Below are 21,392 nucleotides of genomic sequence, written 5' to 3' on the forward strand. Positions count from 1 at the left end.
TCCTTCCGGACGGCATTGAATAGTGTGGTAGGCCGAATTCCTATTACCTAATTACCAACGCCTCCAAGGAAGCAAGGAAATAAACCCCGCCCGAATCACGGTTATAGGTGGAAACGCCGAGCGATAGCGAACCGTGATCCGGGCCGTTAACAAGAACTAAACCCGATCTGAGCGGTTCCGAATCGTGTCACGCTTACCCAATGGAGAAAATCACTGAAACGGTCGAATTAGGAGAGAAACAAGGAAGAACAGATTTATTTACAATTTGTACAGGAAGGAGAAGAAGAACACACAGTGCAGCTTAATACAGTCTTAACTTATCCCAGGACATGGGCCCATTTCACTCTCAGACACACTCACACGGGGATGTAGATGGTCGGGGGCAATGGTCCAGGGATGATGGCATCCAGGCAGTTCACTCCGGTCCCCGACACGTACCGCGAAGCAGATGGTCAGGGTGGCAGAAGCTCCCCGCGGGTCGTTGACGCGGAGCGGACAATTACGGGGTTAAATGTGGGGCAAAAGGTAGGCTGGCTGGGCGGTTATTTCGTGGCTCAGCCGCGTACGTAATAAATGAACCGGGCTTTATATGCGCTCCCAATACAGTTCACTGCAAAGCGCCTTTCCCGCAGGAGTCCTCTCACAGAGTGCGATCTCTTGCAGTTCTCTTCAGCACACCCTTTCCCAACAAGTCCTTTATCATGCGCAAGCCCAAACATGCGAGTCCTTCTCTTACATGCGCGAATCGTGCCCGTCCTCATAAGTTCGCATATATTCCTTCTGGCCAGTCCTCTCGAGGCCTTTGTGCATGCGCTTATATAGCCTTTGCAGCGAACCTTCCAGCACTTGCTAGATGCGCCCTGTCCACGCCCTCTTAAGCCATGCCCACCGAGCCCTGGTTGGTCGTTGGCCTCACTGTCACCGCCTTCTGACGTGCTGCTTGATGCGGCCACACCTCTTCCTCACGCTCCTCCCCCTTTCCAGGCCTACCTCGTGGCCACCCGACTAGTTTGAGTGAGCAACTGGCAGCTAACGCTGCCGGCCCAACGCGTAACAAACGAGGTGGATTAGCCGAATGGGGCGCGGGATGGATGCTGCCCAAAGAGGTCGATTTGGAGGGTGGCCGCGAAATGAATGGGACCTAAGCTTATTTATTTTACACAACGCAGGTATCACTAATGGAAATGGCCTTATCCTCACACATACTCTGACATAACTAAAGTTCTAAGGTGGCCTACGTGTTGCTTGTGGACTAACTATGGGGGCAAATCTTTAACCTTTAATGATCAATATGTACACTCTCAGAACCGCAACAATATTAATGTTTCTTTTTCACTTGAGCAACGCCAGGTAATCCAGATATAAACACTTGTATACTTTACTCGGGGTACAAATACAAGTTTGGCTGTGGGATAACATAGGCTATGTGGCCGTGGCTTCATTCAGGGGTGCGGGGGTCCAGGAGTGGGGAGTAAATTCTCGATGTAAATGTGTACCATGTAGCACCACCTGGGGAAGCTAATTCCGAGGGCCTTTCACTCACTGACCGCAGGCAGGTTGGTGGTCTTTCCATCTTCTACTTACTCCTCTCTGGCCTAGCTCCCCCTGCTATGTCTGTGCTGTGCCCCAAATATTCCGACAGGTCGCACAAGATCTGCCAGCAACCCTCTTCTGGTGAAAATTCCAAAATCACGACTCTGTGCTCACCTTCACTCCTTCGCCCTCTTTTCTCCCACCTCTGGAACAAACTCCCTCACTCTCTTCAATCCCACACCTCCCTCCAGGTCTTTAAAACAGCTGTTCACCACCGTCTATTATCTTCCCCCATCCAAAACCTTGATCTTTTCTACCCCTGTTAATGCACACCAAACCCACCTCCTTCAAATTCCGTTTTATCTCCTGAAAGTCCCTGTAGTGTCCATCTTGTTTATTCCATGTACCCCAACCCAGCTGTCTCCCTTCCCCAGATTTCCTGATGTCCGTGTTGCTACTGTTGCTGTGCTTCCCTCTCTCTTTTTTTTCTTTCTTTTTTTTGTATACATAATCGAGGCTCGCTCTCCTCCACTCCCTTTATTATGTTTTATGTGTAAGCTCTTTTACGGCCTCGACTTAGTATACAAAAAGGAGAAAGTGTAAAGCCAAAGCAATACTGGAATGGTTTCAGAACAACGAGTCCTTGAGTGGCCCAGCCAAAGCCTAAAGTTGAATCTCATTGAGAATATGTGGAAAGACTTGAAGATTGCTGTTCTCCAACTCTCCCCATTCAACTTGACAGTGCTTGAGCAAACCTGCAGGAAGAATGGAAGAAACTCCCCAAATTCAGATGTGCAAAGCTGAAACAGACATACCCAAGAAGAGTCGGAGTCAATACTTCGTCTTCAAGGCATTCATCCACAGATTTATGGAGTGCTGCTTTCCCTTCTGGGTTGGCACCCGTGCCTCACACCTTGCTCAGCTTGATGTCGTGGGAACCAAGGTGTTTGAGATCATGGGAATCTCTCACGATGAATCTGAGTCTGTGGGCCCATCACTTTGCCATCGCTGACAGGTCGGTGGTTTTTCTGTGTTCTTCCGCCTCATTACTGGTCTTGTACCCTGTGTTCTTTCCATGATTTGTCCTCCCGTTTCCTCCCTCAGTTTTCTGCAGAGATCACATGATCCACCATCAAGCCCCTTGTAGTGAAACTCCCAAAATGCAGGATGACTGCTCACTCCGATTCTAGTCAGGTTCACTATGTTAACAAATATAATTTCGTTCAAAATTTTGGGAGATTAGCAAACCTGTACATTTTTTGAATCATCAGAGCATGGAGAATCCGAAAATCAATGTTGGCATTTGCACAGACACCTACATGGCCGCCATTTTGTATTTTCAAAATGGCCGCCATAAAATACATATTTTGCGCTATCTCGGCTTCCAGTCAACCTGGAAACTTAATTAAATATGCTAATCCTATGTTTTCTGGGTCAAGGAATCCAATAAAGGCCTCAAAATAGTGCTCAGGATTAGAGAAAAGCCACAAACGAAGGTAATTGAAAACCATTGTCTTTATATTTGTGATATAACTGTATTACATAATACATGATATTGCAAGTCCTTTGAAGTTATAGGTATGGGTTTATAAAGCAAGAAAGCAGCCTTGTTAGTATCAGATTGAACTATAAGTCCTATACACAGGATCTACTAGGTCTATACCGTTCAGGAATATGCTTTTACAGATCTTCATCACTGTCCTGAGTGTCATTTTCGGCACAATTAATTCGCAAATGCCAACATTAATTTTTGGATTCCTCATGCTCTGAATATTCCAAAAATGTATAGTTTTGCTAATCTCCAAAAAATTTGAACGAAAAAACATTGCGAACCTTACTACTCATTCGTTCCTCTTTTTCTCTGCCTGTGGAACCAATTTCTACATTCTCTTCAATGTCATTCTTCCCTTCATCCGGTCTTCAGGGCATCGGTTCACCACCATGTCTGGTCGTTCCAAATCCAAAATTATAATCCTTTCTACCACCATTAACTCCTCACCCCTCCACCCCAAAACTCACCTCGTTCCATATTTCCTGTTTTCCTTCCTCATCTTTGTTTGCTTCTGTGTCCATGTTGTCCAAACCTTGCATTCTCCTCTATCTCTCATTCCTCCCCACTTCCCTCATTTCTCTGAATCTCCCCCTACTTTACCCTCCAACCCTGCTGTTGGTGCCCCTGTCTTCCTCTACTGTGATATTGTTCTTTTGCGTCCTGATCCGTTCTGTGTTCTCTTCCATGAGCCTTGACTTTGCATGGAAAAACATGTTTTCTTGTTATGTGGAGATATAAATCTATTTTCAAAGGAATAGCCATGACATTAGGAAATGATGATAGTAACTGCCTCTGTCTATGTGTCCACACCCTCGCTGCTGTTGACTTTATTGTCATTGATGGTAAAGAGAGGTAGAGGAAGCCAGGGAGAGTTGGGGGAGCAAGTTGTGTGATCCAACATGATGGTGAAATGTGAGTGGCCATGTTTGAACTGTTAACCACAACACAGGTTAAGGCCACTCCCACTGCCACTCCAAAGGCCACTCCCACTGCCACTCCCACTCATAATAAAACTCACACAAAACCAGACCTTGAGTGTCTGAAAGATAAGTTAGTATGGAATGTGTTTTGTTGTTGTTGTTGTCCATTGCTTCACACGGTAAGCCTTTTCACCGCCCTATTGGTTGCTGCAAACGTTGTGTTTCTGTTTGTTTTCTGATTTCCCTTGATTGTGCCATTTTGACCTGATTGTACTTAAATAGCCAGTGGAAGGTGCTGTTTACCTGCATCCTATAGTATGAGTGGAAAAATACACCAAGTATCATGTCAAGGAATTGCATTACCATATTTTCTGTGCTATGATCAGGAGGACGTATCTATCTATAATTCCAGTAATCTCTGTCTGTCTGTCTGTACGTTTGTCTGTGACCGCTGTTTCTCGACAACCACGGGTCCGATATACTTTTAACTTGCCAGGTATATTGCTGGGGACCCGAGGATGTGCCTTTTCAAGGTTTCATATTAATCGGACAATTACTTACCGAGCTATGTCCAAAAAACGATTCAACCAATCAGAGAGCAGCGAACGATCGCGTGTGCCGAACGTGGCGGGCACACTCTGCCTCGGATGGCACATTTGAGAGCGTATTCATTTATTTCACGTTTGCAAACTATGTTGGCGTTAAACTATGTTTTAATAAAGTTTTAAAACTAATAAAAACGAATTTGCGATTCATTCGCTTTCCTGCGCGTTTGTGCACGCGATGGCGATTGCTTTACCAAACTCCGGAAGCCGTTCGCTTTGGACCAAACCATTTCATGTAAATAGAGGGGGGGATTGTCACCACTCGCAAGCCGTTCGCTTTGGACCAAACCATTTCATGTAAATAGAGGGGGGGGATATAATTTTAGATATATATATAGTACGGGCATGCCCTAGTACTTTAAAATCTGCAAAAGAAAACGACATAAATTTGTAATGATTTTGCGAAATTCGTTTTATAATGTGTGATGTAGTGAACCTTGAGTGTCTGAAACTCCCCTCTGTGATGAAGTGAAGGTGGATCAGACTCGGCAACGGTTGCTCGAGTGAGATGTGCATGGAAGAAGTTTCGGGAACTGAGTGGCGTGCTGATGATGAGGGGAGTGTCGTTGAAGTTGAAGGGAAAGGTGTATGCTGCATGTGTGAGAAGTGTTATGATTTATGGGAGCGAGACATGGGTAATGAACGTAGAGCAGCAACGAAGGCTGGAAAGGGTGGAAATGCGAATGGTTCGGTGGATGTGCGGAGTGTCGTTGAGAGAGAGGAAGACAAATGATGAATTGCGAAAGATGATGGGAATATAGCCTGTGATTGATGCTGTGAAGAGGAACAGGTTGAGATGGTTTGGTCATGTGTTGAGGAAGGATGAAAGTGACTGGTTGAGAAGAGTGGTGGAAATGAATGTAGAAGGAAGTAGAGGACGGGGAAGACCGAGAAAGACTTGGCTAAAGATGGTGGAAGAGGAAATGCGGGCAAGGGGGTTAACAAGGAGAGATGCAGAAAATAGGGCAAGATGGAGAAGATTGTCATGGGGACCGCAAGGCTAACCCCCAGCTCTAGCAGGGAAAATGGCCTTTAAAATGCATGTTGTGTTGTTGTTGTTGATGTAGTGAACGGAAGCTGTTTCCATTCTTGCAGGCCTTGCATACACAGATGCCACAGAGGACTTCCCCATGGCAATGCTGGCAAAGGAGCTTCTCACCAACTACTCAAACGAAGTACTCCCTGTTGCTAACTGGAAATCCTCATTGACTGTTTACTTAAACATTTCCATCACCTCGATCCTGAACCTGGTAGGAGGTTTAAATTTTTTTATCGATAATCCGGGTATTCAGTCCATATGGAGAGCAGCAAAGGTGGCCATATTATGATGTAACGGTTGTTTTGTGCATTGCAAGACTCTGTCCCCCAAATATTCCTACAGGTCGCACAAGATCTGCCTGCAACCCTCTTATGGTTAAACTGCCAAAATCAAGACTCTCTGCTCACCTTCACTCCTCTTTTCTCCCGCCTCTGGAACAAACTCCCTCACTCCCTTCAATCCCACGCCTCCCTCCAGGTCTTTAAAACAGCTGTTCACCACCATCTCTTATCTTCCCCCATCCAAAACCTTGATCTCTTCTACCCCCGTTAATTCACCACAAATCCCCTTTTTTTTTTGAAATACCAACTTTTTTCTTTCCTGGAAGTTCCAGCAGTGTCCATCTGTTTTATACTTTCCCACCCCACGGCCTTCCAATGCCTCCTCCCCCAAGCCCTCTCCCTCCCACGGATCTTCTGTTGTCCCTGTTCTCTGCTGTTGTACTTGTGTGCTTCCCTCTCTCTCCCCATCTTGTCTCCCGCTCCCTTTTTGTATGTTTTGTGTGTCCGTTCGTTGTTGTTTTTTGTGATTGATGTTAGCTCTTACACGAGCCTCGATCTTGTATACAAAAAAAAAAAAAAAAAAAAAAAAGACAAAGTGACGGTTGATTGTTTACATAAATCGCATGCAGGATAAAAATACAAGTAGACATCAGTGTTAATGAGTTACAACATTGAGAAATAATGGACAAATACACCTGGTATATGATATTTCAACCTGTGTTCCCTGTATCATGAGCAAGGGTTCGGATGGGAACACACTCAGGTCAATCAAAGGAAGCGCAAAGCGCCCCTCCCTTTATAAGGGATCGTTTCTCTGTACGCAGCTTCAACATTGGAACTTAAAATACGTTTCTCGGCTTCTACTGGACGAAATCGGCTGCAACTTTCAGAAGTAAATACTTTGTACGTCGAGGTAATATGTTCCAAATTTCAGCAACGTCTGTTTATGCATTCTTGAGTTTTATTTAGAAAACCCTCCAAATCAGGTTGGTGTCCGTCTGTCCGTCCAAAATGTGTTGGCGCTCATATCTCAAGGGCTATACATTGAAAGGAGCTGAAACTTGGAATATACATCGGCCTATAGGTCTAATGCTCTAGTTAATGGATTTCGAAACAAATTCCACCTAAGTGCTATAGTTTTTGCTTTAAAATTAAATACATATAAATATATATACATAAATAAATGTACAAAAATATATACATACTTTATAACTCTTCAAAATGTTATTACCCCAATCTGAGATGCTGGCCCAATCCCCTAATAGGGATAAAGCACCAGACTCCCAAGCTGGGGATTGTGATTTCAAATCCTGGCTGGGTTGAATATTTTTTTCCCCTTACTTTTTCAAGTCTTTAATATCCTCTTTGATAAAGTCTTGACTGATGAACAAATGCATTTTGTTTGTATTTAAAATATATCTTGTGAAAAATGCCAGGGACATATAAAAGGCCCCTTTATAAAAGGGTATGTGCCATGTGGCAAAGTATGGAAAAGAAGGGACATTCAAAAAATCTGGTGTGCATGCTGGACTACCCTTGTGTTCTTAGGAGGAACCAAGTAATGCTCTAGAAAAATTCATATAAAGGTGTGCCAATTTGATTCATACACCTGCAGGAATAAGTAAATGGATTTTAACTGCTATATGTAGGGCGCCCCTTTTTATGAACTTTTCTAGAGCATTACTTGGTTCCTCCTAGGAACACAAGGTTACACTATCATCCACACAATATTTTTTGAATGTTCCTTCTTTTCTGTTGTTTGGCATTTTCTACAAGCTATGGCCCCTTCTTTTGTAGAGTCCACCACATGGCACATACGATATAATGGGGCCTTTCTATGCCCCTGGCATAGAATTGTGATTGTGACCATCTGATCATGTCTGTCCAGCTGTGTCCTCACGGCGGACTTCACGGCGACAGGTACATTGTGTGGTGCGCACTGTACTGGACGGATACTGGCATCAAGTTCAAAATGTATTTCTCCTGGAACTGACTCCATTGGCCCATTGAAAACATCGTTATACCTGCTTATGAGCTGTTGTTTGGTCAAAGGCCCAGTCATATGGTGCTCCAATTTGTTCAGTTCAGCAGGGACAGTGAAGTGCATCAGTCCCAAGCACTCACATGTGGAGCCCGACAATCGGGGCTTCTGATTGGCCTCCACAATTTCAAATTCAACAATGTGTGCTCGTCCACGTATTACACACCTTGTTTTGAAAAGTCCCCTCAACTTTCGCCCGAGTACAACTTCAGTCTCGTGTTACTTGGTAAGAGTCGGGCTTTAGGTGCTGGAGTCATATTGTCTTTGCGGCTCATTACGTCGCATGTTCCCCCCCCCCCTCTCCCCCCCGAGTCAAGCTGGCATTGCTGTAAATTATTATGCAGTTTTTTCGTGTAAGAAACCATTTCCCCCTCTCGACCTCACAGCACCGATGCACTCGTTTGTGTAAATGAAATTTCCGCTGTGATCGTCTTCCTCATCAGGTTCAGTGTTTTACACCATGTACCTGCCCTGCTGAAGGCCTTCTCAAGCTCTTAAAGCATACCAGGGTAAAGTGATTAGCTCTGCCACATTATCTGCATGTTTTACCATAGATGAGGGTGAGACTACCGGAAGTAAGCTGTAACACGTGCCCTTTTGTGGTTTGTTTTCAACGTATCCAATCACGTGACTGTTGTCGCGAAGGGTGCACTAACCGGAAGTTACGTAGTTCCGTGGGCGCCTATAGGTCGGACAATGTTCTCTTCCTCGACTGTGTGCATTACCACAGTATTTACATGTGTCACGGTTGTCTGTCCACGTGCTGGGAAGTTGGTCGTTTTGCTGCTTTTGGAGAGCAGGTCCTGCTGTACTGTTGTCTCGCTGTGACATTAACACTGTCGATCAACGGCCTATCCTGCTCCAATGTTCTCATCCGTATGTCCGTGAGCTCCTCCACCCGGCACGTCTCAATGGCCGCGTTTACAGTTAAAGTTCAAGCAAGCCATGTTCCACGTCCAACCCGGGGATGGCTCCGGAAGTTCATCTCCACAGTATTGCCATTCATGCCATAGGCACCCACTAGGCAGTGTATGTGTTATGCAACAAGATAACACCTGTAACAGCGGTCTGTTGTCTATACACCACCCAAATAACTGTGTGGCTTTCCCTCAAGCACCGCTTTTACTGAAGAGGTTTTGCGTTTCCATACTAATATTTCTAACTATTTTCTCTTAGACAACTCGACCAGCAACCATAAAATCCGTCAATATTACCCTGCGCGTGCAAAGCGAAAATCAGGGCTAGGCATTCAGTTGCGTACGTACGTGTGGCGTGTCTAAATTTTGAAATTCATTTTCTCTGCAACCGTTGGTCCGATTCACACGAAATTTTACCATAGGAGCTCCTCCGGCTGTATAATTTTTTTATTCATAATTATGACATCATAGGTCAAGTGTTACAGGCGCCATCTTGGAAAAATCGAAAAACATTGCACCTCTATCTCCAAAACCGCTCCATGGAAAAAATTGAAACTTGGCTCATTGTAAAGAATTATGCATTGGGAAGAGGTGTTGTTAACAATGACGTAATTGGTGCCTTAATTATGACATCATAATTAAACAGGGACAATGCTTAGTCTGATAAGTTTGAAATTTATTGAGCGTGATCTATACAACAATTATATTAGAGAATATAAATGAATGATGTCATCACTCACATGGTCTGGCAGCCATATTGGATCAAAGACAAAAACCAATCAAAAACAGAAGAGTTGGCTTGCACCAAGTTGACTGCGCAGGGTAAGTATTTTAAGAATACCATCCTCTAGTTCTTGATTTTAATGAGAAGTCTGAAACGGTCAATTTAGAGTTTAGACAGACTCAAGGCTGCCCCCCACGGATAAAGAGTATGATACAACACATATCCTACATCTATAGCAGAACAAATTCCAGCTCCTACTGTTCCTGTGAGCTAACACACACAAGCACCAAGTTCACCCCAATCGACATCTGCATCAACCGCTTTTCCACCGCCAACTACATCAGGTGTGTGGAAAACTTGTCCTGGCAGACACGTCCATTGGCCATTGTGATTGATGTCTGCATCTTTATTGTCGTCTTTCTTTGATCTTTGATCTTGGGGGGAGCTAGTGTAGTGACTCATTATCTTTTTTTGCATTTATGCTAATCTATATATAATGAAGCAAGTGTTTGTGATTATGTATGTATGTCCACTCTTCACCCATTGGCTGGACAGCTGAACTGACGCCACCCACAATTGTAACCTGAAATACCTAACCTAAAGTACACAGAAGACCCAAAAGACTGAGAAGACCCCAAGGACCCAAAAGACGGAAATGACCCCGAGGACCCAAAAGACGCTGAGGACCCAAAAGACCCCAATCATACCAAAATACGCCATTTGTGTCTGTCTGTCTGATTAATTTTTGGCGTCAATACATTCTGTCGTTACTTATCCAATCGCAACCAAAGTTGACAGGATCATGAAGGGTTACACAATGAAGGTTGTGGCGCATTCATTTGCCCCCCCCCCTCCCCAAGGGGGTTTTCTCCCCCCGAGCGAGTTTGCCCACCATTTCCGTCAATGGGGTTGCACGTTGAGGTGTATATAAATGTTAAATTAGCTTTATCGTGGCGTATTTACAAAGAAGATTTATCGTGGCGTTTTTCCAAAGTGCTTTTAATAACAAAATTAATGATACTCACATATTTATTAATGTTATTACAAAACAATATTAATACTAATAATGTCCCACTTCCCAAAGGTGTTTTTGCTGCAGTGATAACGTGTATAAATCACGGACGTATATTAAAAAACCTGGACCCGCAATGGGTCTATCGCTCCCACGCGAGCTAATGAAGTCACCGGAAGCAGTGTGGCGGCCATGTTGGTGTGACACTCCCGCCGCCCCGCGAAACTTGAAACGAGTCAGTTCGTTCATCAGGTGTTCAACATACTTTGACATATTTTATGCCATATTTTCGCCAGAAGTGTGATTTTTTTCAAGGATGCCACTGTGTGCAGCATTTGGTTGCACCAATATCTCAGGAAAAGGATCAAAAGTGCCGTTCTTGCTTCAATGACCTTGTACATAGAAACCATGCATACACAGAACATTGTGTGACATGTATAATGTATAAAACCCTATCATTAATTGGAATGAAATTTTGGACAGGTAATTATTATAGGTATCCTCATTTGCATATTTAATTAAAATCTATTACTGTTTCGCTGAAATCTGGTGGGGGGGGGGGGTGGGTGGAATCTTCCCCTACCCCTCCCCCCCCCCCCCTCCTTGCCGGGGCTGTGGGTGGCCCGGCTCTTTGAGGGTTAAATGACAACATAGCAGGGTGTCAAATTATAAAAACGGGAGTCTTTTTGACACACAGACGCCCACTAGTCATATTTTGTATGTATTTTTACACTTAATGTTTTATTCTAACAACTGACACTAACACAGTGACAGAGCATTATAATTATCTTGATTTCAAAATTCCCTCAAAATGTCCATTCACAGAATGAATTTCATATCTCGTCGCCACTTCTTTTTCTTAATATGACTTCACAACTTAACTACAAGGTATAAATCTGATGAACAAACACTACTCTAGGAGAGAGAAAATTTTCTGATTATTCTGTGCACATAACCTTATAAATGAAAATTTAAAGGACAGCACAAAAATTATGCAATAGGCTTTTAAATCAGAGTAAACCCAAATAAAATGAGTGTCAGTGATACAAATTGGATGCAATAATTAATTAGATTTGAATTTATTCAGTCAACTCATGTGATTCGAGAACCAAACCATTTAAAATGAGAGAGTAGCAGTATCTACCAACATACATGTACTTTTAAAGTTGACGAAGTCAAGTTCAAGATAGACCTGTGTCAGATCAGCACTCGCTTCGAGCGTAATCATCCACAAAATCACCGTTTTTTTCAATAATTCACTTGGAAATGGAATAAATGTCACCTCAACGATTTTGCATTACTCACGATGTCTGACTCCTGGGCAGGAAACTGATTAATTTGCTCGAAATCGTCGAATATTTAAAAGAAAATATGCTTCCCTGACCTATGCATCCACGTTATCACGTTGGTTTGTTTACAAGCGAGTGTCACACAAACATGGCCGCCGACCTACTCGCTCTGACTTCAGCCAATCAGGCGCATTGCGGGTCCATGTTTTTTTATATACGTCTGTGGTATAAATAGCTTATAGTTATAATTGTGTTTCTGTGGGAGCAACAACTTTGAGCAAGTGTCTTCTACAGGAAGAAAAAAAATATTATGACGGTTTTGAATGGAGTGCTTGCTCAAATGCTTAAACCACTTGGCGATCTCTCCACAAGAAATTTGGTAAATGAACACACACCCAATGTTCTTGAGACCGCCCATAGATCGACAGTAATCTACATACCCCAAAGAGGAATGACCCTTCCTGCCCCTCCCGGAGTCTGCGGGTGTACTAGTGATCCGAAATACCCCAAAATATCCGGAAGACCCCAAAAGACCCCTGCTTCCCTGGTCCTGGTTCATACAGACTCGCGAGATCTTGGAGACGGCGGCAGGGATTTTCGAAGCTCCACACGGTCTCCACGTTTTTCGAAGTTAAGTCTGTTCACAATTGTATTTTGTCGAAACTGTATTTATCTTTCGGTGTGTGAAGTTATTGTGTGCAACTTTGGTTGTTTCTCGGTGTTTATCTTTCATAAATTGATCGTCTGTTTGCCGTGTCGCGAGCAAGGCCTTGTACAGTGTGCACTGTACAACCTTGAGGCTTTGTTTTTCTCTCAGTGGTCCGTCGTTTGTGATCCAATAACTTTCGTTCTCTGTATTCCCGGTCTTTTCACCCATAGCCTACTTCCTTGTGTAAATCTCAACTCAAAAAAAAACAAAAAAAAAACATTTCCTTCTCTGTTCTCATTCGTTTATTCATTCTTATTCGTTCGTTCGTTCTTCGACCACGTGTTTCTCCCCCATTTCCCCAGATAGTTTTCACTCATTAACCTTCAATGTTTACACTTTCCCCTCAAGTTATGTATTCCGTCATATTTTATAACACCTTTTTCTTCTTCTTCTTTAAAAGGCTGCTTTCGACTTGCTCACCAAATCAATTCATCCCAAAAAAAATATCCATCTCCTATAGTGCCTTTGTTCTACATTCCCTAAACTCTCCTGCACTCCATCCTCCATCCAGCGTCCTTAAACGTATTTTTAACTCGAAGGTCACAAGAAACTCATTTTGCAATAAATGTTCGTTTCCCATAAATCGTACACTTTCAAAAATCCAATCTCACCCCTCCCCTCCAAATCTTCCCCATAACCCCTCCCCTCCAAATCTTCCCCATCACCCCTCCCCTCCAAATCTTCCCCATCACCCATCCCTTTCAAATCTCCCCCCTTGCCCCCTCCCTCCTAAACTACCCCCTCACCCCTCCCCGCCAAGACGCCCCCTCGCCCCTCCCCTCCTAGAATCCTGCCTCACCCCTCCCCTCCAAATCTCCCCCATATCCCATCCCTTTCAAATCCCTCCCCTTGTCCCTTCCCTCCCAAACTCCCCCCTCACCCCTCCCCTTCAAATCTCCCCACCCTCATTGCTTCTCAATTTCCCCCCGCTCACTCCCCCTCCTCAAAGCGTCCTCCCCGCTTCTTCCCCCTTCAAACTCTCACCTCCATCTCCCCCAACCTTCTGCCTCGCTCTTCCCCCTCCTCAAATAACACCTCATTGTGGCTCACCCAATCACCATCAAACCTTTTGTCCGCCCCATCCTTCCCTTTCTCCGAGCTATTCTGAAATCTCTGACACACCTTCAACAGCTCTCCCTACCTCTTCCACCTCTTCCACATCTTACCCTACCCCTCCTCCCCCCTGTTCTGTATCTGATGCTCCCCCTTCCTCTTCATTAACGGTATGGACCTCAAACATCCGGGGCCTTCGTTCAAACTTAACCGATCTCTCCATACAGGTTGCTTCTGTCAAACCAGACGTGATCTGCTTAACAGAAACTTTCCTCCTTTATGATGTCTCTGATTCCATAGTATCTCTCCCGGGCTACTCCCTCCTCCGGTATGATAGACCTGAGCCTCGTCCTGGAGGCGGGGTTGCTATCTTTATCAAAAACTCTCTTCCTCACTCGCCCTGCACTGCACTCTCTCCACCTCACCCCCAGGAATACCTCTGGCTACGGCTTCCCCTTCGCTCCCACCTCTTGTTCATATGTGTGTTGTACCGTCCACCAAACAGTGATGACTCCATCTACATCTCGCTGTCTGATGATATGGACCAACTTCTATCTACTCATCCCAACTCTCTCTTCCTCATATGTGGTGATTTCAACTGTCATCATGCCAGTTGGCTGGGTGTGGGTACCTCTCTCACCAGCCATGGCTCCTCAGCAAAGGACTTCTGCGACTCACTGGGACTGACACAATCTGTCAATTTCCCGACCCGGATCTCAGTCAACGGAACATCTTCTCTTCTGGACTTGGTTATGACTAACTTCCCTGAAAATGTCTGCTGCTCTTCTTCTGCTCCGATCGGAACATCTGATCATGTCCTTGTTAAAGTGGACATCTCTCTGACCATCCTCAGGGAGCCTGCTCAGCGTCGACGAGTCTGGCATTTCACTCAGGCCAACTGGCACGGTCTTCAAGCAGCCATCAATCATCTGGACTGGTCTCCCATCTCTACCACCTCTGACATCAACTCATCCTGGGAATTCTTCCAAAGTAAATTGCTCTCTCTCATGCACAGATTTATCCCATCTCGTCTTCAGTTGTCATACCCTTCCTCCCGTCCATGGTACACGGAATCTTGTGGTGAGGCTGTTGCCCAGAAACAACTTGCCTTCGTCTCCTGGAAAGCAAATCCAACGGAAGGAAATCTCATTTCCTTTCACAAAGCCCGAAACAAGTGTGTGTCCACCCTCAGGAGAGCCAGGAAACAATATCTCTCCATTCTCAAGACCGAACTCTCTTATCTGTCTCCCTCTTCCAAATCCTGGTGGCGTCTGGTCAAATCCGTTTCTGGTGTTTGTTCCCCCTCCATCCCCTCCCTTACCTCAAACGGCTACACAGCTGACTCCGCACGTGAAAAAGCTGAATGCCTCAACTCTGTGTTTGCCTCTAAATCTTGTGTCCCAAACCCATCCCTCTCTGTACCCACCATACCCAGTCGTACCCTGCTGCTCCTGGACTCCGTGTCCTTTCCTCCTGACAAGGTGGAAAAGTTTCTGTCAACCCTCGACTCTGATTCTGCAACTGGACCCGACGGCATCAGCCCACGGGTCCTAAAATCCTGCTCTGCTGCTCTATCTCACCCTCTCTCTGTTCTCTTCACCCTCTCTTTTGCTCAAGGTCAACTGCCATCTGCTTGGAAATCAGCCAACATCACCGCTTTGCACAAAAAAGGTGCAAAAACAGATCCTAGCAACTACAGACCAATCAGCCTTCTCCCAATTATCAGCAAAGTCATGGAATCCATCATTGCTTCTGATATGAAATCTTTCCTCTTCTCCAATGGCTTGATCTCTGATCATCAATTTGGTTTCAAACCAGGTCACTCTACTCTGGACATGCTGCTTCTGCTGTCTCAACAATGGATGGAGGTCCTCAATGCCAAACAGGAAATTAGAGCTGTCTCCCTCGACATATCACGTGCCTTCGACACGGTCTGGCACCCCGCTCTGCTCACCAAACTCTCCTCTTTTGGTATCCATGGAAATCTCCACGCATGGCTGGCGGACTTCCTCTCTAGTCGTCGTCAACGTGTGGCCCTGAATGGGTTTCTCTCATCTCCTCTTCCTGTTCAGGCTGGAGTTCCCCAAGGCAGTGTTCTGGGCCCCGTGCTTTTTCTGGTCTTCATCAATGATCTCTCTGACTCTCTCGAAAATCCTCTCTATCTCTCTGCTGATGACTCCACTCTCTGCCGCTCCATTCCTCTTCCCTCAGATCGGCAGTCTGCTGCCTCCTCACTCTCTGAAGACCTGGACAAAATCACAGACTGGTCAAACAAGTGGAACATGTCTTTCAATCCTGACAAATCTCACACTCTTACTATGTCTCTCCGAAAAGATCGACTGGACAACCCTCCCATCTACTTTCTCAACAATCCTCTCCAAGAAGTTCTGTCGCTCAAGATTTTGAGTCTCACTATCTGCCATGATCTTTCTTGGGAAAACCACATTTCCAAGCTGGCCTCCAAAGCCAGTCGCCGACTGGGCATCCTCCGTCGTGCGAAGTCCTTCCTCGGCACACCTGAGCTCCTCACCACATACAAGGCTTTCATCCGCAGCTCAATGGAATACTGTTCTCCCCTATGGGCCGGTGCTCCTGCCTCACACCTAGCTCGGCTTCACGCTGTTGAAACCAAAGCTTTCAGAATTATTGGAATCTCCCGCGATGAAGCTATCTCTGAGGGCCTTTCACTCACTCACCGCAGGCAGGTAGGTGGTCTTTCTGTCTTCTACCGACTCCTCTCCGGCCTTGCACCCCCAGCTCTCTCTGTGCTCTGTCCCCCAAATATTCCTACAGGTCGCACAAGATCTGCCAGCAACCCTCTGATGGTTAAACTGCCGAAATCTCGGCTCTCCGCTCACCTTCACTCTTTCATTCCTCTTTTCTCCCGCCTCTGGAACAAACTCCCTCACTCCCTTCAATCCCACTCCTCCCTGCAGGTCTTTAAAACAGCTGTTCACCACCATCTCTTATCTTCCCCCATCCAAAACCTTGATCTTTTCTACCCCCGCTAATTCACCCCAGATCCACCTTGTTTGAAATTCCAACTTCTTTCCTGGAAGTCCTGGCAATGTCCATATGTTTTATACCTCTCCCACTGCCCCCTTCCCACGCCCCCCCCCCAAAGCCCTCGCCCTCTCTCAGATCTCTCGATGTCTCCATGTCTCTCGGTCCCTGCTCTCAAATGTTGTGTTTGTGTCCTTCCCCCTCTCTCCCCATCTTGTCTACCGCTCCCTATGTTATATGTTTTACGTGTCGGTTTGTCTTTCTGTGTGATTAATGTTCGCTCTTTCACGAGCCTCGATCTTGTATACAACAAAACAAAAAAAAAAAGAAAAAAAAAAAAAGACCAAACACCCAAGAGAACCAAAAAACTCTGAAGACCGAAATGACCCAAAGTACCCAGACGACCCAAAAGACCACAAAGATCTTTAAAGACCCAATAAACAGCAAAGAAGGAAAAGACCCCAAAGACCGAAAAGACTCCGAAGACCTTAAAGCCCAAAAACACCCCGAAGATCGAAAATATCCTAAATACTGAAAAGACCCAGAAGAGCCAAAAGACTGAAAAATCCATTAAAGAGGAATCCAAACTCAAAAATTTTTTCTGAAAACTATTGAAAATCATTTATCACGGTCTAATTTGAAGGGTATTTTTTTTTTTCTATTTGCAAATCACAAAGTTCTGAAAAAATCCCAAGAGTGTCGATTTTCGAGTTTGCCAGTGACGTCACATTGTGAACTCACCGTGCCCATCACCATAACCAGTACAATAAATGGAATAATCATCACATACGTATGCATCAGGAAGAAGATAATTCGTTTTGGGTTGTTTGTGATGCCATTCCATGGGGTTTCCGCATATTGCGTGGGATCGTGAGTGGGACAGGTGACCGTGATGGATCATTACATGTCGGAGCCATGCTTTTGCTGTTTTGATAGCAGTTTCTGTAAAGAACCCCCCCCCCCCCCCTCTCCCCCAACCCCCACAACCCCCCTCCGCCCCCCGAACATCACAATCTTGGGAAGTGATTGGGTTGGGGAGAGGGTTGACGCCTTATCATTGGGAGGAGAAGGGTGAGGACCTGATGTTGGGGTGGGAGGTTAAGGACCACTTGGGGTTTGTGAGGGTGAGGGTGTGGGAAGTGTTGAGGATTTGAAGTCACATTTTACATTGCGCAGATGATTCGCAGGTCCTTGCTAGAATTGCATATTCTTAATAATTGTACATACAGTACTTGTATGTTGAAAATAGGAGAGGTTGGTGGTACATTGGACTCCTGTGAGTATGTCTTTTCAAGAACATCCAAAAAGAAGAATTTTAGGAATGACGTCCCCATATCAATGGAGTCCCAGGGAGTCAAATAATCTAACATTGTGTAATGAACCTCGTTATAAGGTTATATTTGTGTAATGAACCTCGTTATCTATATAATAATACCGTAAGGACTCGACTTTGTTATCCCTTTTACGCTGCACCCAGTGACCCGATGCCCACGGCACTGATGCATTTACAGTCTACGAACCGCGCTCTTTGTTTATCACGTACAGCCAGACTCGAAAAATCTGAATTAGTCGACTTTGGGGCCCAAAAGCATCCGATTAACGGCCGATACGACGCCATCTTTCGACGCCATCATATTGGCGTCTGCTGGGCGAAGGCGATGCGAGCCGTCCGCTGATTGGACAGTCGAGTGGTGTCATTAAATAATGGGCCGTGCTTACTGATATTGATCTGAAACTTGCAAATGGGCATGTATTGCAAAGCAATTTTCCTTCTTATATTGTCCAAGTCTAAAATACACACCCACACACACACATAAATCAGCTGATCGTCAAATCTGCATTCCCTACAACCAGTGATTACAGGTTTAAAAAATGATTTTTTGACGTATTGACTCAACGATGTAAATAGGAAAGCATTAATTTAATTATTTCCTTCTTATTCTGAAAAAGCGGCCTCGACGGTATAGTGTGCGATTGCCCAAAGCAGGTTCTTATTTTGACAATCGTTAGTCGTACAATAAATACTTACGGAATATTAAATGAAAAAAAATGTTTCTTTCTTGAATATTTTAAAGCATTTTGTTTTTCATTCCACATGGTGTGTTTCTTCCCTCCCTCTGTGGACAACCAAGTGCCGGCTTCCGGTGGTAGTATAATCCTCTGTAGCAGTGTAGGGTTTTATGAGCCAATGATTATGGTGCGGCGCATGTCGAGTCACAGCAGGATTTTATGAAACGCCATTTGAAGTTGTGAAAAAGGTCAGAGTACCTGCTAACATGTCAAGCTACAGCAGGGCGGCGCAGGTCAGTTATAGTTAATCAACGGATCAATGAGAATGTCCTTTACTGTACGTACTGTACTTTACCACATCGGTTAGAAACGCTGCCGCAGGAGATCTCCGATGGTCTTTACTTTAGCTTCTGTTTTGGATTCGGTTCCCGCCTCCTGATACCTCGCAGGTGTGACGTCGCATCAGAGGACGTTAAGCCAGCTGTCTCATCTGATTGGACAGTCGAAGGCGACAGCAAGCCGTCCACTGAGTGGACAATCCAGAGCATGCATTTGTGCCGGTGTCGGCGATCGTTGTTCATATACGCACTCTTCATTCTCATCTTTCTTCCTAACTCTTACTCGGACAAGCAAATCCCCTATGCCATCCATAATGGTACACTCTATCCATACACCACATCCTCCCTTCCGTGGATGTTCCACGGGTTTCGGCTAGTTATATTATTTTTGTGTAATGAACCTGGTTATTAGATTCTATTTGTGTAATGAACCTCGTTATTAGATTCTATTTGTGTAATGAACCTCGTTATTAGATTCTATTTGTGTAATGAACCTGGTTATTAGATTCTATTTGTGTAATGAACCTCGTTATTAGATTCTATTTGTGTAATGAACCTGGTTATTAGATTCTATTTGTGTAATGAACCTGGTTATTAGATTCTATTTGTGTAATGAACCTCGTTATTAGATTATATTTGTGTAATGAACCTGGTTATTAGATTATTTTTGTGTAATGAACCTGGTTATTAGATTCTTTTTGTGTAATGAACCTCGTTATTAGATTATTTTTGTGTAATGAACCTCATTATTTGATTATTTTTGTGTAATGAACCTCGTTATTTGATTGTTTTTGTGTAATGAACCTCGTTATTAGATTATTTTTGCGTGATGAACCTCGTTATTAGATTATATTTGTGTAATGAACCAATTCATCAGATTATATTTGTGTAACAAACCTCTGAAGGAACTGCGCTCCAACGCGAGTCGAAAGAATTGACGCGACCAAAGACGGAATTCGTCCGAGTTGCTTTATTGAAACAAAACAGCTCAGGTATTCTGACAAGCCCGTTTATCGGGCAGCAATATATATACACATTTATGTCGGGAAGTTTGCCCGGCAAAAGCTATACCGGGCATGCCCGGGTGTCAAGGGCGAGCCTTGGAAAGGCGAGTCTGGACCTGCCCGGGCGTGTTTGGCTGCGGCCTGGCAAGTCGAGGCTGGGGGTGCCCGGGCGCTCTGGGCGAGCCCTGGAAAGGCGATAGCGGACATGCCCGGACGCTCTGGGCGAGCCCTGGAAAGGCGATAGCGGGCATGCCCGGACGCTCTGGGCGAGCCCTGGAAAGGCGATAGCGGGCATGCCCGGACGCTCTGGGCGAGCCCTGAAAAGGTGATAGCGGGCATGCCCGGACGCTCTGGGCGAGCCCTGGAAAGGCGAGAGCGGGCATGCCCGGGAAAGACGAGACCGGGCGTGCCCGGGAGGTTCGGGCGTGCCCGGGAACAGTGAGTCCGGGCATGCCCGGGAGAGGCGCGTCTGGCCGTGTTCTGGCCGGTGCAAGGCGATTGTGTCCATCCAGCGGTAACCGCTACACCTCGTTATTTGGTTGTATTTGTGTAACTAGGGCATGCCCGTACTATATATATATCTAAAATTATATCCCCCCCCTCTATTTACATGAAATGGTTTGGTCCATTCGCAAAGCCAAAGCGAACGGCTTGCGAGTACGGTGACAATCCCCCCCCCCTCTATTTACATGAAATGGTTTGGTCCAAAGCGAACGGCTTGCGGAGTTTGGTAAATAAATCGCCATAGCTCGGTAACTACTTGTCCGATTAATATGAAACCTTGAAAAGGCACATCCTCGGGTCCCCAGCAATATACCTGGCAAGTTTCAAGTATATCGGACCCGTGGTTGTCGAGAAACAGCGGTCACAGACAAACGACACACACACATACACACACACATACACACACACATACACACACACATACACACACACACACAGAGATTACTGGAATTATAGATAGACTAGGGCATGCCCGTACTATATATATATCTAAAATTATATCCCCCCCCCCTCTATTTACATGAAATGGTTTGGTCCATTCGCAAAGCCAAAGCGAACGGCTTGCGAGTACGGTGACAATCCCCCCCCTCTATGTACATGAAATGGTTTGGTCCATTCGCAAAGCCAAAGCGAACGGCTTGCGAGTACGGTGACAATCCCCCCCCCCTCTATTTACATGAAATGGTTTGGTCCAAAGCGAACGGCTTGCGAGTACGGTGACAATCCCCCCCCTCTATTTACATGAAATGGTTTGGTCCAAAGCGAACGGCTTGCGGAGTTTGGTAAAGAAATCGCCATAGCTCGGTAACTACTTGTCCGATTAATATGAAACCTTGAAAAGGCACATCCTCAGGTCCC

At 45.2% G+C, this 21,392-nt stretch overlaps 1 protein-coding gene across 3 annotated transcripts in view; it reads left to right on the forward strand.

The window, feature by feature from the left end:
* Positions 1–4,122: 4,122 nt before the first annotated feature.
* The window catches only part of LOC137439390 (5-hydroxytryptamine receptor 3A-like), a 148,541-nt gene continuing 131,271 nt past the window's right edge, over positions 4,123–21,392 (forward strand). The window contains exons 1-2 of one of the 3 annotated variants that reach the window (XM_068135104.2): positions 4,123–4,184; positions 5,706–5,860. In XM_068135104.2, the coding sequence (XP_067991205.1) occupies positions 4,142–4,184; positions 5,706–5,860 (198 nt within the window). In that variant the 5' untranslated portion in view covers positions 4,123–4,141. Of the gene's footprint in view, positions 4,185–5,705; positions 5,861–18,605; positions 18,982–21,392 lie in introns of those variants that run through there. The other 2 variants (XM_068135103.2, XM_068135105.2) reach the window with 2 other exon arrangements.

This window comes from Myxine glutinosa, chromosome 14, assembly GCF_964187855.1.
Source record: "Myxine glutinosa chromosome 14, kmMyxGlut1.1, whole genome shotgun sequence".
NCBI lineage: Eukaryota > Metazoa > Chordata > Myxini > Myxiniformes > Myxinidae > Myxine > Myxine glutinosa.